This window comes from Salmo salar, chromosome 15 (assembly GCF_965601325.2).
Source record: "Salmo salar chromosome 15, fSalSal1, whole genome shotgun sequence".
Taxonomy (NCBI): domain Eukaryota; kingdom Metazoa; phylum Chordata; class Actinopteri; order Salmoniformes; family Salmonidae; genus Salmo; species Salmo salar.
The window spans coordinates 5167243-5182850 of NC_138305.1; the positions used below are offsets into that span (position 1 = coordinate 5167243).

The window sequence follows — 15608 nt, forward strand, 5'->3', positions numbered from 1 at the left end:
GACTGTAGTATTGGTTCTGTAGTATTAGACTGTAGTATTGGTATTGTAACCAGACTGTAGTATTGGTATTGTAACCGTAGTATTGGTATTGTAACCAGACTATAGTATTGGTATTGTAACCAGACTATTGTATTGTAACCAGACTGTAGTATTGGTTCTGTAGTATTAGACTGTAGTATTGGTATTGTAACCAGACTGTAGTATTGTTATTGTAACCAGACTGTAGTATTGGTTCTGTAGTATTAGACTGTAGTATTGGTATTGTAACCAGACTATTGTATTGTAACCAGACTGTAGTATTGGTATTGTAGTATTAGACTGTAGTATTGGTATTGTAACCAGACTGTAGTATTGTAACCAGACTGTAGTATTGGTTCTGTAGTATTAGACTGTAGTATTGGTTCCATTCATTCCTATTTACCAAAAAGCCATTTAAGGGGGAAACATGTTATTTTGAATCAATGCTGTAGAATAATTTCTGGCCTTAGCATCCGAATGATGTTTAGTTCTTCTTTTTTTGAGTCGTATTTTACTTGACCTAGTTCAGATGTCCTCTGTAGCTCAGTGGACATATATTATTATATTAATGCAAACTAATCATTACGATGACTTAGCCTCTGTACGAAGCAGAAATAGAAAGAGAGAGAAGCGGCAGGTAGCCTAGTGGTTAATAGTGTTGGGCCAGTAACTCAAAGGTCGCTGGTTTGAATCCACCAGTTGGACTAGGTGAAAAATCTGTCTGTGCCCTTGAGCAAGGCACTTAAACCTAATTGCTCTGGATAAGAGTGTCTGTTAAATGACTAAAATGTTATGGGACTGACACACTACATATGCTCGATGATGACTCCAGAGGGCTGTTCAGTTGTTTAGGAGTCTCATTATCTTCTATCATTGCCTTCTGTTCCGTCACGCTAACTCTATCTCCTCATCTCTCTGTTGCTACCATTATCCCTCCCTTCCTCCTGCCTCCTGCCTGTCTGTCTTTCATAACTTTTTATCCTTCTATTTTCTGCTGCCTCTCACTCTCTCTCCTCCCCCCTCTTCTTTCTTTCTTTCTTTCTTTCTTTCTTTCTTTCTTTCTTTCTTTCTTTCTTTCTTTCTTTCTTTCTTTCTTTCTTTCTTTCTTTCTTTCTTTCTTTCTTTCTTTCTTTCTCTCTCTCTCTCTCTCTCTCTCTCTCTCTCTCTCTCTCTCTCTCTCTCTCTCTCTCTCTCTCTCTCTCTCTCTCTCTCTCACTCACTCACTCACTCACTCACTCACTCACTCACTCACTCACTCACTCACTCACTCACTCACTCACTCACTCACTCACTCACTCACTCACTCACTCACTCACTCACTCTCTCTTTGTTTGTCTCTCTCTCTCGTCTCCGTCTTTGGCTCTGTCTCTCTTCCTCATTTTTTGTTTGTTTCTCATTTGTGTTGCCATCTCAGCGCCTGAAACAATCCGAATCCGCAGACTAGACTTTTACGCTGGTAAGACGTGTGTGTGTACACATGCTTGTGTGTTCATCTTGCTGTGAGGGATGTGTGTGTGTGTTGTGCAATTTTGCTGTGCTCTGTTTGTCTTTTTGACCACTGAGCTCCCATGCACTGAACCGTCAAGCATCACGCCACAACACAGCAGACAGGAATACTGACGGATCATGTGGCCTTGTTGATGGATGGCAGCCCAGGAGGTCCAAAATCCCCTCAGTCACACACAGTAAAGTAAAGATGTGTCCAAACAACACACACCCTGGCCTTCACACAGAGAAAAGTGTGTTCAGTAATGGTGGACGGATATACAGAGAAGACCAGTTTAATGGTGTGTGCTGTGTTGACCATGGGAGGTTGACAGTCCAGTTTTAGAGCAGGAGGAAGATCAGTCACAGGGACCAACTCTTTGAGCTCAGTGCTAGTAAACATGGGAAAAGGAAGAATATGTTTTACAGCACGACCTTAGTCTACACTGGCATGGCATTTTACATGTCAGTTATTTTGCAGGCGCTCTTATCCAGAGCGACTTATATTTTCATATTTGTTCGTGCTGGTCCCCCGTGGGAATCAAACCCACAACCCTGGCATTACAAGTGAGCCGTGCCCTACCAACTGAGCCGTGCCCTACCAACTATGCCACACGGGACTACAACACAATATAGCTAGTCTACCAGAATGACAGACTGGCACAGCAATATAGCTAGTCTACCAGAATGACAGACTGGCACCACAATACAGCTAGTCTACCAGAATGACAGACTGGCACCACAATACAGCTAGTCTACCAGAATGACAGACTGGCACCACAATATAGCTAGTCTACCAGAATGACAGACTGGCACCTGTCTTCTCTAGGGAGGAAAACATTTATAATTACATATTTTGATATTATATTAATATTTAGACTCCAAGTATCGATTTGTTTTCGCTAGGTAGCGTTAGTTGGCGCAAATCAGCTGTACCTTCGCCTGAATGTTTCTTCCTATCTTCTTTTTAAATAGTGAACTAACTTTTATATTCGTTACTGATCAAAACAAATGTTATCATGCTCTCTCTTGTCTCTTTGCAGGAGACATATAGTGAGCAATATGTCTGGACCATCAAATTACAGTGCAATCGCAGTACCGAATCGCAATACATATAGAATTGTGAGAATCTCAATACAGGTTGTATCAGCACCTAGCGTGTCGAATCAAAAGCACATATCTTGACCAGTGGCTAAAACCAAAGGTCCAAACCTCATGTCTGTATCATTATTCGTTCAGAAGTTATTGGAGTTTTTACCCATGTAGGATGGGCAGAAAAAGTGGTCAAAAATCGGGAAAATAGCATTGCATCAGCTAGGTTGGATCATTGCATTTGTCATCTTTCTTCACGAATCCGCAGGACATGAAACAATATAAAGGTTAGAATAGTTATCGATTTTGACACGTAGTATTTTCATATTTTACTGTACACTTTTCATATTAATGCGAAATTCCTTTTCTTTTTCAAAGATTTCTCACAAAAACAAGCGTATCTCTCTGAAATGTCAACGGAGCACTGAGCGCATGCTTTTTATTTTCAAAGCCTTTTAACATTGAATTCAGCTCAAGCTTCATAAGACGGGGCGGCAGGGTAGCCTAGTGGTTAGAGCGTTGGACTCTAACCGAATGGTTGCAAGTTCGAATCCCCGAGCTGACAAGGTAAAAATCTGTCCTTCTGCCCCCTGTTCCTAAAAATGTGTTGTTAACCGACTCACCTAGTTAAATAAAGGTACATTTAAAAAAAAATAAAGACAGGGTATCGTGTTAATTTGGCTTTTTACGACTGCGTAAACAACTTTGCAGACGACCACAGTGTAAAATCCTCAAAAGTCTCGCGGCGCCACTCTGTCAATAGAGCTCTGTGCTTATTATGGGATGTATTAGGTAACTAAATCCCACTTTTTGGATATAATGCTAATGAGATGTCAGAGAAAGACCCCACTGAATGATTCAGAACATGAAGAATCACATTTGTCTTGGAAATGTTTTATTTTGTAAAGTAAGGAAGTGAAATGTGACAACGAAAGCTCATTTTCACGCACTCTGGGCGTGGACACCCTACTAAGTATTGTGATAATATTGCATCGTGAGGTCCCTGACAATTCCCAGCCTTCCTAGGGAGATGGGTTCCTCAATTAATTCATACAATAACACTAATATTGCAATTGTTTTCACAAATTCAACATGACAGCAATTATTATTTGTGTTTTGGCTTGTTTGGAGCCTAACAGTATATCAGAACAGTATGTCCCTTTAGGGACACTTGTGTAGAACATGGAATATACTGTTCATGTAACTGAAACTGTTCTTTATTCCCCGGGTGAACGCATGTTTAGTTAAGTTTATTAATTCGACCATTTTAAAAAACAAGCACACATAAAACTTAAAAGCCATACATGCACATGAATAAAATCATGGAGGATAACACACAATAAAATCTGGGACTTATTTCCATTGTGGTCCTCTTGAATGGGAGTTAAGACAGACCGAGGCTAACTAACTGTGTGTGTGTGTGTGTGTGTGTGTGTGTGTGTGTGTGTGTGTGTGTGTGTGTGTGTGTGTGTGTGTGTGTGTGTGTGTGTGTGTGTGTGTGTGTGTGTGTGTGTGTGTGTGTGTGTGTGTGTGTGTGTGTGTGTGTGTGTGTGTGTGTGTGTGTTTTCTATCCTCAGAGCACGAGAAGCATCGTCTGTGTAAGAGTGCTGACTACATGAATCTTCACTTCAAGGTCAAGTGGCTTTACAACGAGTATGTGATCGACCTGCCTGCCTTCCAAGACAATGTACCAGAGTATTCTGCGTGAGTAGGGACCCCCCCCCCCCGCCCACACACACACTGTATCCTCTTGCTCATGAATTCATCAAATCTCTCTTTCTCTCTGACAGACACCTGTTCTCTGACACTGTTTCATACTGCTTCTTTCTCACATTCACACTATGTATTTTCCAATTCTCTCTTCCTGTAATTGGGCTGTAACTCCTGTCTGTCTCACTTTCTGTCTGTCTCCCTTTCTGTCTGTCTCCCGTTCTGTCTGTCTCCCTTTCTGTCTGTCTCCCTTTCTGTCTGTCTCCCTTTGTGTCTGTCTCCCTTTGTGTCTGTCTCCCTTTGTGTCTGTCCCTCTTTCTGTCACTCTCTCTTTCTCTTTCTCCCCCTCTCTCGTTTTCTTTCCCGCTGTCCCTCCCTCCTCCTCCTTCTCTCTCTCCCTCTTCTTTCCTCTGTCGCCAGGTGGTTTCTGCAGTTTGTCCTTCAGTGGTTGGGTGAGAATGAGGATGTGTCCATGGAGTTTATGAATGGAGCTCTAGAGCGGGACAAGAGGGAAGGGGTGAGGGACCTCCACGTCTCACCAGCTCACTTGCACACTTTCTCGCATGGGTTTAACAATGGCGGAAACTCCCTCCAGCCAATACTTACACCAATCCTATACTTTAAAATCCATTTTGGGGACTGTGCAAGAACACACGTCAAGAAAATGGTGGAGAATCGGGGCACAGACTAATTCTACCTATCTGACCTTTGTACCATGACCCCTGACCTCTCTCTCTCTCTCTCTCTCTCTCTCTCTCTCTCTCTCTCTCTCTCTCTCTATCTCTCTCTCCCTCTCTTCTCCCTACTATAGTTCCAGCAGACGTCGGAGCATGCTCTGTTCTCCAGTTCAGTAGTAGACATCTTCACCCAGCTCAACCAGAGCTTTGAGATCATCAAGAAACTAGACTGTCCTGACCCCAAGGTGCAGGCCCACTACAACAGGCGATTCGCCAAGGTAACACTCAAACACACACACACACATACGCACACACACCATGTGCACAAACACACACACACACACAAACTCTCTCACTGAGATGAATAGATACATGTCAATGGAATTCAAATTCAACCAAATTAGCAAACAACATAATTAATACAGAGTCAACTTCGTTAACAACAAACACAACTTTAATCCAGAGAATAAGAGGTGGAGAGATATAATTATAGACACTTCAAAACACCTGAAAAAACGTTATTGCCATGGTCAGATGGTTATTGTTGACTTTCAAGCAGTGAACTTGTGATAGAGTTGGTGTGCTGTAACAGTCTACAGGGTGGAAAGCCAGTGGTTGGTGTGTTGTAACTAGAGGTCGACCGATTATGATTTTTCAACGCCGATACCGATTATTGGAGGACCAAAAAACCTGCTACCGATTAATCGGCCAATTTTTATTTGTAATAATGACAATTACAACAATACTGAATGAACACTTATTTTAACTTAATATAATACATCAATAAAATCAATTTAGCCTCAAATAAATAATGAAACATGTTCAATTTGGTTTAAATAATGCAAAAACAAAGTGTTGGAGAAGAAAGTAAAAGTGCATTATGTGCCATGTAAGAAAGCTAACGTTTAAGTTCCTTGCTCAGAACATGAGAACATATGAAAGCTGGTGGTTCCTTTTAACATGAGTCTTCAATATTCCCAGGTAAGAAGTTTTAGGTTGTGGTTATTATAGGAATTATAGGACTATTTCTCTCTATACGATTTGTATTTCATATACCTTTGACTATTGGATGTTCTTATAGGCACTTTAGTATTGCCAGTGTAACAGTATAGCTTCCGTCCCTCTCCTCGCTCCTAGCTGGGCTCAAACCAGGAACACATCGACAACAGCCACCCTCGAAGCATCGTTACCCATGCAGAGCAAGGGGAACAACCACTCCCATTTCTCAGAGCGAGTGACGTTTGAAACGCTATTAGCGAGCACCCGCTAACTAGCTAGCCATTTCACATCGGTTACACCAGCCTAATCTTGGGAGTTGACAGGCTTGAAGTCATAAACACCTCAATGCATTGCGAAGGGCTGCTGGCAAAATGCACGAAAGTGCTGTTTGAATGAATGCTTACGAGCCTGCTGGAGCCTACCATTGCTCAGTCAGACTGCTCTATCAAATCATAGACTTAATTATAACATAATAACACACAGAAACATGAGCCTTAGGTCATTAATATGGTCGAATCCGGAAACTATCATGTTTATTCTTTCAGTGAAATACGGAACCGTTCCGTATTTTATCTAACGGTTGGCATCCATAAGTCTAAATATTCCTGTTACATTGCACAACCTTCAATGTTATGTCATAATTGCGTAAAATTCTGGCAAATTAGTTCGCAACGAGCCAGGCGGCCCAAACTGTTGCATATACCCTGACTCTGCGTGCAATGAACGGAAAAGAAGTGACACAATTTCACCTGGTTAATATTGCCTGCTAACCTGGATTTCTTTTAGCTAAATATGCAGGTTTAAAAATATATACTTCTGTGTATTGATTTTAAGAAAGGCATTGATGTTTATGGTTAGGTACAGTCGTGCAACGATTGTGCTTTTTTCTCAAATGCGCTTTTGTTAAATCATCGCCCGTTTGGCGAAGTTGGCTGTCTTTGTTAGGAAGAAATAGTATTCACACAGTTCGCAACGAGCCAGGCGGCCCAAACTGCTGCATATACCCTGACTCTGTTGCAGAGATGACACATTTTCTCTAGTTAAAATAAATTCATGTTAGCAGGCAATATAAACTAAATATGCAGGTTTAAAAATATATACTTGTGTATTGATTTTAAGAAAGACATTGATGTTTATGGTTAGGTACAAGTTGGAGCAACGACAGTCCTTTTTCGCGAATGCGCACCGCATTGATAATATGCAACGCAGGACAGCCTAGATAAACTAGTAATATCATCAACCATGTGTAGTTAACTAGTGATTATGATTGATTGATTGATTGTTTTTTATAAGATAAGTTTAATGCTAGCTAGCAACTTACCTTGGCTTCTTACTGCATTCGCGTAACAGGCAGGCTCCTCGTGGAGTGCAATGTAAAGCAGGTGGTTAGAGCGTTGGACTAGTTAACCGTAAGGTTGCAAGATTGAATCCCCAAGCTGACAAGGTAAAAATCTGTCATTCTGCCCCTGAACAAGGCAGTTAACCCACCGCTCCTAGGCCGTCATTAACTGACTTGCCTAGTTAAAAAATATTTATAAAAAAAATTAAAATCGGCAAATCGGTGGCCAAAAATACCGATTACCGATTGTTATGAAAACTTGAAATCAGCCCTAATTAATCGGCCATTCCGATTAATCGGTCGACCTCTAGTTGTAACAGTCTGCAGGGTGGAAAGCTGTCACTCTCCCTCCTACTCTCCTTCTTTCTCTCTCTCTGTCAGCTATGAGCTTTCTAATAATTATTTAATCATTTCTGACTGTTCTCTCTGTCTCCAGACCATCACCAAGTTGTTTTCTGACTGTTCTCTCTGTCTCCAGACCATCACCAAGGTGCTGATGCAGTACTGTGCTATCCTGTCCAAGGAGTTCCCCTCCTACTGCCAGAAGGAGAAGATAGTGAGTACTGCAATCTCTCAACAGGGTTCCTTTAGGAACCGATAGACTGTATCCACTTCAAAACTCATTTCTGAAGGACACTATGTGTCTTCTCTCTACAGCTTCTGTACTGCATCATCTTTAGAGCTTATAAAACATCTTAGTTTTCTTAGTTACTCCAGCATGTTGTTTCTCTTCTCTCTGAATCTCACTTCACCTCAACACACACCTTCTCTTTCACTCTCTCATCTCTCTCTCCTCTCTTTTCTTTGTCTCTTATCTCTCTGTCTCTCTCCCTCTCTCTTTCTGCCTCCATCTCTCTTCCTCCCTCTCTCCCAGCCATGTGTGTTGATGAATAACATACAACAGATGCGGGTCTTGTTGGAGAAGATGTTTGAGTGCATGGGGGCTAAACAGGTGAGAAGCAACGTTGTCAGACGTTTACACATTATACGTAGGTGCCGGGGGGGGGGGGGGGGGAATCATACTCGACTACGAGGGATCACAAAGGAAGGTGTGTGTGGAAGCTTCAGTGCGTGCGTGCGACCAAATATGTATGTGTGTGTGTGTGTGTGTGTGTACACAAAAGTGGTTCAGAGCATATTGAAGCATATTAAGACTAACCAGTAGATGTGTGTGTGTGTCTCCAGGTCGCTGCAGAGGAGTGTATGGTAGGTCAAAGGTCCAAAGACTGTTCCTGGGTCCAAGGTGACCCTCTCTCTCCTCCCACCTCTGCCCTTTCCTTCTATGACTCAGATCCACACCAGTGCCTATATATCTCAACTCAACATCCCGACTGAACCCTGTCCTGTACCTAGGATCTTCTCCTTAGCCTGTCTGTTTGTGTTGTAGCCAGCGCCTCTCTGTCTTTGTTTCGTTGTCACGCCAAAGACAACCAAACAAATAAACTAAGTATATGGATGAAAACCAATGGCTGGAAGTGTTGGCTTCCCTATAGCACCTATACAGATGTAGGATCTTAATTTGATCACCCTGTTGCAGGAGAACGTTCCTGCAATGAAGGACATTTTCAACTTATAGTGTATTTACAGTTTTATTTACGGATTAAAAAGGCTTCTTTCCACTTGGAATTTTCTGACTTGATTTTCCCTCATGAAAAATGTATCAATCCCATGTATCAACATCCATATATAGCTTCTTGTAGGTCTGTAGACCTCTCCATCCATATGTAGCTTCTTGTAGGTCTTTAAACCTCTCCATCCAAATATAGCTTCTTGTAGGTCTGTAGACCTCTCCATCCATATATAGCTTCTTGAAGGTCTGTAGACCTCTCCATCCCTATATAACTTAATGTAGGTCTATAGACCTCTCCATCCATATGTAGCTTCTTGTAGGTCTGTAGACCTCTCCATCCCTATATAACTTCTTGTAGGTCTGTAGACCTCTCTCCATCCATATACACTACCGTTCAAAAGTTTGTGGTCACTTAGAAATGTCCTTGTTTTCCATGAAAACATACATGAAATGATTTGCTAAATGAATAGGAAATATAGTCAAGACATTGACAAGATTATAAATAATGATTTTTTATTGAAATAATAATTGTGACCTTCAAACTTTGCTTTCGTCAAAGAATCCTCCATTTGCCGCAATTACAGCCTAGCCGACCTTTGGCATTCTAGTTGTCAATTTGTTGAGGTAATCTGAAGAGATTTCACCCCATGATTCCTGAAGCACCTCCCACAAGTTGGATTGGCTTGATGGGGACTTCTTACGTACCATACGGTCAAGTTGCTCCCACAACAGCTCAATAGGGTTGAGATCCGGTGACTGTGCTGGCCACTCCATTATAGACATGATACAAGCTGACTGCTTCTTCCCTAAATAGTTATTGCATAGTTTGGAGCTGTTGTCCTGTTGTAGGAGGAAATTGTCTCCACTTTTTTCCAATCTTCCTCTGTCCAGTGTCTGTGTTCTTTTGCCCATCTTAATCTTCTCTTTTTATTGGCCAGTCTGAGATATGGCTTTTCCTTTGCAACTCTGCGTAGAAGGCCAGCATCCCGGAGTCGCCTCTTCACTGTTGACGTTGAGACTGGTGTTTTGCGGGTACTATTTAATGAAGCTGCCAGTTGAGGACTTATGACGCGTCTGTTTCTCAAACTAGACACTCTAATGTACTTGTCCTCTTGCTCGATTGTGCACTGGGGCCTCCCACTCCTCTTTCTATTCTGGTTTGAGCCAGTTTGCGCTGTTCTGTGAAGGGAGTAGTACACAGCATTGTATGAGATTTTCAGTTTCTTGGCAATTTATCACATGGAATAGCCTTCATTTCTCAGAACAAGAATAGACTGACGAGTTTTAGAAGAAAGTTCTTTGTTTCTGGCCATTTTGAGCCTGTAATTGAACCCACAAATGCTGATGCTCCAGATACTCAACTAGTCTAAAGAAGGCCAGTTTTATTGCTTCTTTAATGAGGACAACAGTTTTCAGCTATGCTAACATAATTGCAAAATGGTTTTCTAATGATCAATTAGCCTTTTAAAATTATAAACTTGGATTAGCTAACACAACGTGCCATTGGAACACAGGAGTGATGGTTGCTGATAATGGGCGTCTGTACACCTATGTAAATATTCCATAAACAATCAGCTGTTTTCAGCTACAATAGTCATTTACAACATTAACAATGTCTACACTGTATTTCTGGTCAATTGTATGTCATTTTAATGAACAAAAAAAATTAGCTTTTCTTTCAAAAACAAGGACATTTCTAACTGACCCTAAACTTTTGAACGGTAGTGTATGATTCCTTGTGTGACTTGTTCTAGAATCCTTCTTTTGATATCAGCGGTGGTACCCCCTGACTCCCATGTTGTTCCATTGTGTGGATTTAAACAGGACGCCTTTATGAAGGGCTTTATACATTTGCTTTGATTGATTGATGATATACCCGTTTTTCTCCTAAGCTTGAGGATGAGGAGGAGCCTGAGGAGTTCGATGAGGGGGTAGGTCTGTCCATCTAACACAGGCAGTTAAGATGCTACTATAATATAGCATAGTATCTAGTTGTTTTCTGTCATACTCTAGGTTGTCGTTGACAACACTAAGTTATTTACATTTTTTTCTGGGCTGTCTGTAGTCAATGAGAAGGGCACTGCATTTCTCTCAGCTTTTAAACAGTGGTGTGGTTTCAGCTTACATCTCTCATTGAAACTGAGGGTTGTGTGTTTGTCCTCTCCAGGCTCTAACCGACAACGAGGGGGAGGATGACATGGTGGGTATTACCCTCCCACACAGAGGACAGAGTTTTTAGAGCATAGTGTTCAGTGTTAACTTCAGCTTGTTTGCATAGAGCACAATATTGAGTGTTTAGCCTGTAGTTTGTGTAGAGCACAGTATTAGTTTTAGCCTGTAGTTTGTATAGATCACAGTGTTAGCGTTAGCCTGTAGTTTGTATAGAGAACAGTGTTCAGTGTTAGCTTTAGCCTGTAGTTTGTATAGAGTTCAGTGTTAGCTTTAGCCTGTAGTTTGTATAGAGTTCAGTGTCAGCTTTAGCCTGTAGTTTTTATAGAGCTCAGTGTTCAGTGTTAGCTTTAGCCTGTAGTTTGTATAGAGCTCAGTGTTCAGTGTTAGCGTTAGCCTGTAGTTTGTATAGAGCTCAGTGTTTAGTGTTAGCATTAGCCTGCAGTTTGTATAGAGTTCAGTGTTAGCGTTAGCCTGTAGTTTGTATAGTGCTCAGTGTTAGCATTAGCCTGTAGTTTGTATGGAGCTCAGTGTTCAGTGTTAGCTTTAGCCTGTAGTTTGTATAGTGTTCAGTGTTAGCGTTAGCCTGTAGTTTGTATAGAGCTCAATGTTCAGTGTTAGCTTTAGCCTGTAGTTTGTATAGAGTTCAGTGTCAGCTTTAGCCTGTAGTTTTTATAGAGCTCAGTGTTCAGTGTTAGCTTTAGCCTGTAGTTTGTATAGAGCTCAGTGCTCAGTGTTAGCGTTAGCCTGTAGTTTGTATAGAGCTCAGCGTTCAGTGTTAGCTTTAGCCTGTAGTTTGTATAGTGTTCAGTGTTAGCGTTAGCCTGTAGTTTGTATAGAGCTCAGTGTTCAGTGTTAGCGTTAGCCTGTAGTTTCTATAGAGCAAAGTGTTTGTTTTGCCCAACAGTTTACACACTTTTTTTTTTTAAATGCATGGAAAGTGTAGGGAGCATTACTTTTTTTTTTTTTTACCGCGATCAGAGTTTACCCACCTATTTTTTTTTTACCACTGGTCACATTGTCAACAATCCCCTCCCCTACTGATACATATTAAACCTTTTTTTCCCACATTATTTTCTGGGATTTTCGTTTGGCTGCTAGTCGGAGGTAAGAGGAGATACTGGACATGACTGGACTGCTTGATCTAATAGTGTTGTATTACTTGGTCACTGATACCAGAGTTAAATTGACAGTTGTCTAGTTGGTATCAATAGGGCTAAAGTAATCTTGAGCAACCTGCTATATAACCTAGACTTGACCTCATACTCACATTGCTGTTGTAACACTTTACATACAGAAGAAAAATACATTGTTGGTTTAAGGCAGGAAATCAATATCTCCTTATGGGTCATGGGGTAATGTCTTTTTCACCTCTTTGTCTCGCCCTTCTTTTTCTTCTCTCAGTCTGGTTGCTCGGACTCAGACGCTGGCTCAGAGGTGAGGGGGGTTCTGGGGGAAAGATGGCTGTGTATACCGATCCCTTTAAATTCCCTCTGTCTCCATGTAAACATTCAAAATGTTGCTCGTAGTCTTGTGGTAGTCGTTAGTGGCAGCAGTCGAATAGCCTAGTAAAGCTACTCTCACAGCCTCTCACAACCTCTCACAACCTCTCACAGCCTCTCACAGCTCCACAAGCCATTTAAGAGATTTACAACATCTCCTCAGCGTGACGTCTTCCCTTCCTCCTCTAGAGTGAGATGTTAATAGCCTAGTGACTAGCAGGGAGCCATCAGATAATTGAATGTGTTATGTCTCTCCACATGGGGGTTGGGCTGGTAAAATGGGTTGCTCTTATCTCCACGCTTGGGGACGATTCCAACGTCTAAAAAGATTCAACTTTATTCAGAATAAAGAAAAGGGAAAGAAAAATAGTTGGATAATGGTAGATATTAGCATTGGAGAGAACAGTGAGGGATAGCTGGATGCTAGTGAGATAATGGTAGATATTAGCATTGGAGATAACAGTGAGGGATAGCATCATAGCAGCAACGCTAACAGAAGGGGATAGCTGGATGCTTGTGTGATAATGTTAGATATTAGCATTATCATACCTGCTCTGAGAGGTTGAAAAGGTAATGGCCATAGACTGACTACGTGAGGCTCAAAGAAATTCATAGTTTGTCAATTACTGTTTGGTTGATGCTAGATAGGTCTGTTTGTAAATGGTTACTCCCAACCTGCCCTGGGTGTGTGTATGTGTTTCTCTGCCCTACTCCTTGATACTTTGTGTGTGTGTGTGTGTGAGAGAGAAAGAGTGTGTGTGCTTATGGGGGGGGGGGGGGGGGGGGGGCACTTTAAGCATCTGAGGACAGTATCTCTCTTTCTCTCTCTCTCTCTCTCTCGCTCTCGTCTTCTCCTCTTCAGATTGACAACAAGGATAAGGAGCAAAGAAAGGTTTGTTGGCTAGGGACAAAAAGGACATTGGTTCTCAAGGCAGTGGACGGTATTAAACAACTTCCAGTGTCCAGTAAAGACTGTGTATGTGGTGTGTTGTTTCAGTGTATTTGTACTAGTCTCAGCTGATATAGCCATCTCCTTATTGGTGTATAACCAACCAGTTTGAAGATGATGTTGTAGATTTGCATTTTAAAATCTACAATATTAGAATTGAAGTGTATTGGAGCTGCGTTTTCAGTCGTGCTGAAGTTGTTCAGGTTATGGTATAGGTTGTGTGTAGGTTGTATGTAGGATGTATGTAGGTTGTGCCTAGTCTTGAATGTGGTTGTCTCCCTTGGCCTCCTGTAGGGTGATGACAGTGATGTGGACAGTGAGAAAGACAAGGTTTGGTTGTGTTGAGATTATTTATGTACATCACTCCTCTGTCCATTCATGTTGTGAAATGGTTGGCTCTAAGACCAAGTGTGTGTGTGTATGTGTTTGTCAGGAAACATTGAGCTTATATCACATCCTCACACCTCTTCAACCTCTCCCGTCTCACTCCTCTTCAACCTCTCCCCTCTCACTCCTCTTCAACCTCTCCCCTCTCACTCCTCTTCAACCTCTACTGTCTCACTCCTCTTCAAACTCTCCCGTCTCACTCCTCTTCAACCTCTCCCGTCTCACTCCTCTTCAACCTCTCCCCTCTCACTCCTCTTCAACCTCTACTGTCTCACTCCTCTTCAACCACTCCCGTCTCACTCCTCTTCAACCTCTAATGTCTCACTCCTCTTCAACCTCTCCCGTCTCACTCCTCTTCAACCTCTCCCGTCTCACTCCTCTTCCATCTCTACTGTCTCACTCCTCTTCAACCTCTCCCGTCTCACTCCTCTTCAACCTCTCCTGTCTCACTCCTCTTCAACCTCTACTGTCTCACTCCTCTTCAACCTCTCCTGTCTCACTCCTCTTCAACCTCTACTGTCTCACTCCTCTTCAACCTCTCCTGTCTCACTCCTCTTCAACCTCTCCCGTCTCACTCCCCTGCCAACCTCTCCCGTCTCCTCCCCTGCCGACCTCTCCCGTCTACTCCCCTGCCGACCTCTCCCGTCTCACTCCCCCGCCTACCTCTCCCGTCTACTCCCACGCCAACCTCTCCCGTCTACTCCCCTGCCAACCTCTCCCATCTCACTCCCCTGCCAACCTCTCCCGTCTACTCCCCTGCCAACCTCTACCATCTCACTCCCCTGCCAACCTCTCCCATCTCACTCCCCTGCCAACCTCTCCCGTCTACTCCCCTGCCAACCTCTACCGTCTCACCCCCCTGCCGACCTCTCCCGTCTACTCCCCTGCCAACCTCTCCCGTCTCACTCCCCTGCCAACCTCTCCCGTCTCACCCCCCTGCCGACCTCTCCCGTCTACTCCCCTGACAACCTCTCCCGTCTCACTCCCCTGCCAACCTCTCCCGTCTCACCCCCCTGCCGACCTCTCCCGTCTACTCCCCTGACAACCTCTCCCGTCTCACTCCCCTGCCAACCTCTCCCGTCTATTCCCCTGCCGACCTCTCCCGTCTACTCCCCTGCCGACCTCTCCCGTCTACTCCCCTGGCGACCTCTCCCGTCTCACTCCCCCGCCTACCTCTCCCGTCTACTCCCCCGCCAACCTCTCCCGTCTACTCCCCTGCCAACCTCTCCCATCTCACTCCCCTGCCAAATTCTCCCGTCTAACCCCCTGCCAACCTCTCCCGTCTACTCCCCTGCCAACCTCTCCCTTCTCACTCCCCTGCCAACCTCTCCCGTCTACTCCCCTGCCAACCTCTCCCGTCTACTCCCCTGCCAACCTCTCCCATCTCACTCCCCTGCCAACCTCTCCCGTCTACTCCCCTGCCAACCTCTCCCGTCTACTCCCCTGCCAACCTCTCCCGTCTACTCCCCTGCCAACCTCTCCCATCTCACTCCCCTGCCAACCTCTCCCATCTACTCCCCTGCCAACCTCTCCCGTCTACTCCCCTGCCAACCTCTCCCGTCTACTCCCCTGCCGACCTCTACCATCTCACTCCCCTGCCAACTTCTCCCGTCTACTCCCCTGCCGACCTCTCCCATCTCACTCCCCTGCCAACCTCTCCCATCTCACTCCCCTGCCAACCTCTCCCATCTCACTCCCCTGCCGACCTCTC

General features: G+C 43.6%; 1 protein-coding gene across 1 annotated transcript in view; it reads left to right on the plus strand.

The window, feature by feature from the left end:
• The window catches only part of LOC106570851 (protein unc-13 homolog B), a 79296-nt gene that overhangs the window by 35274 nt on the left and 28414 nt on the right, over positions 1-15608 (plus strand). The window contains exons 14-18 of the mRNA XM_045695361.2: positions 4173-4299; positions 4726-4822; positions 5117-5260; positions 7799-7876; positions 8195-8272. Coding sequence (XP_045551317.2) covers positions 4173-4299; positions 4726-4822; positions 5117-5260; positions 7799-7876; positions 8195-8272 — 524 coding nt within the window. The remainder of the gene's footprint in view (positions 1-4172; positions 4300-4725; positions 4823-5116; positions 5261-7798; positions 7877-8194; positions 8273-15608) is intronic.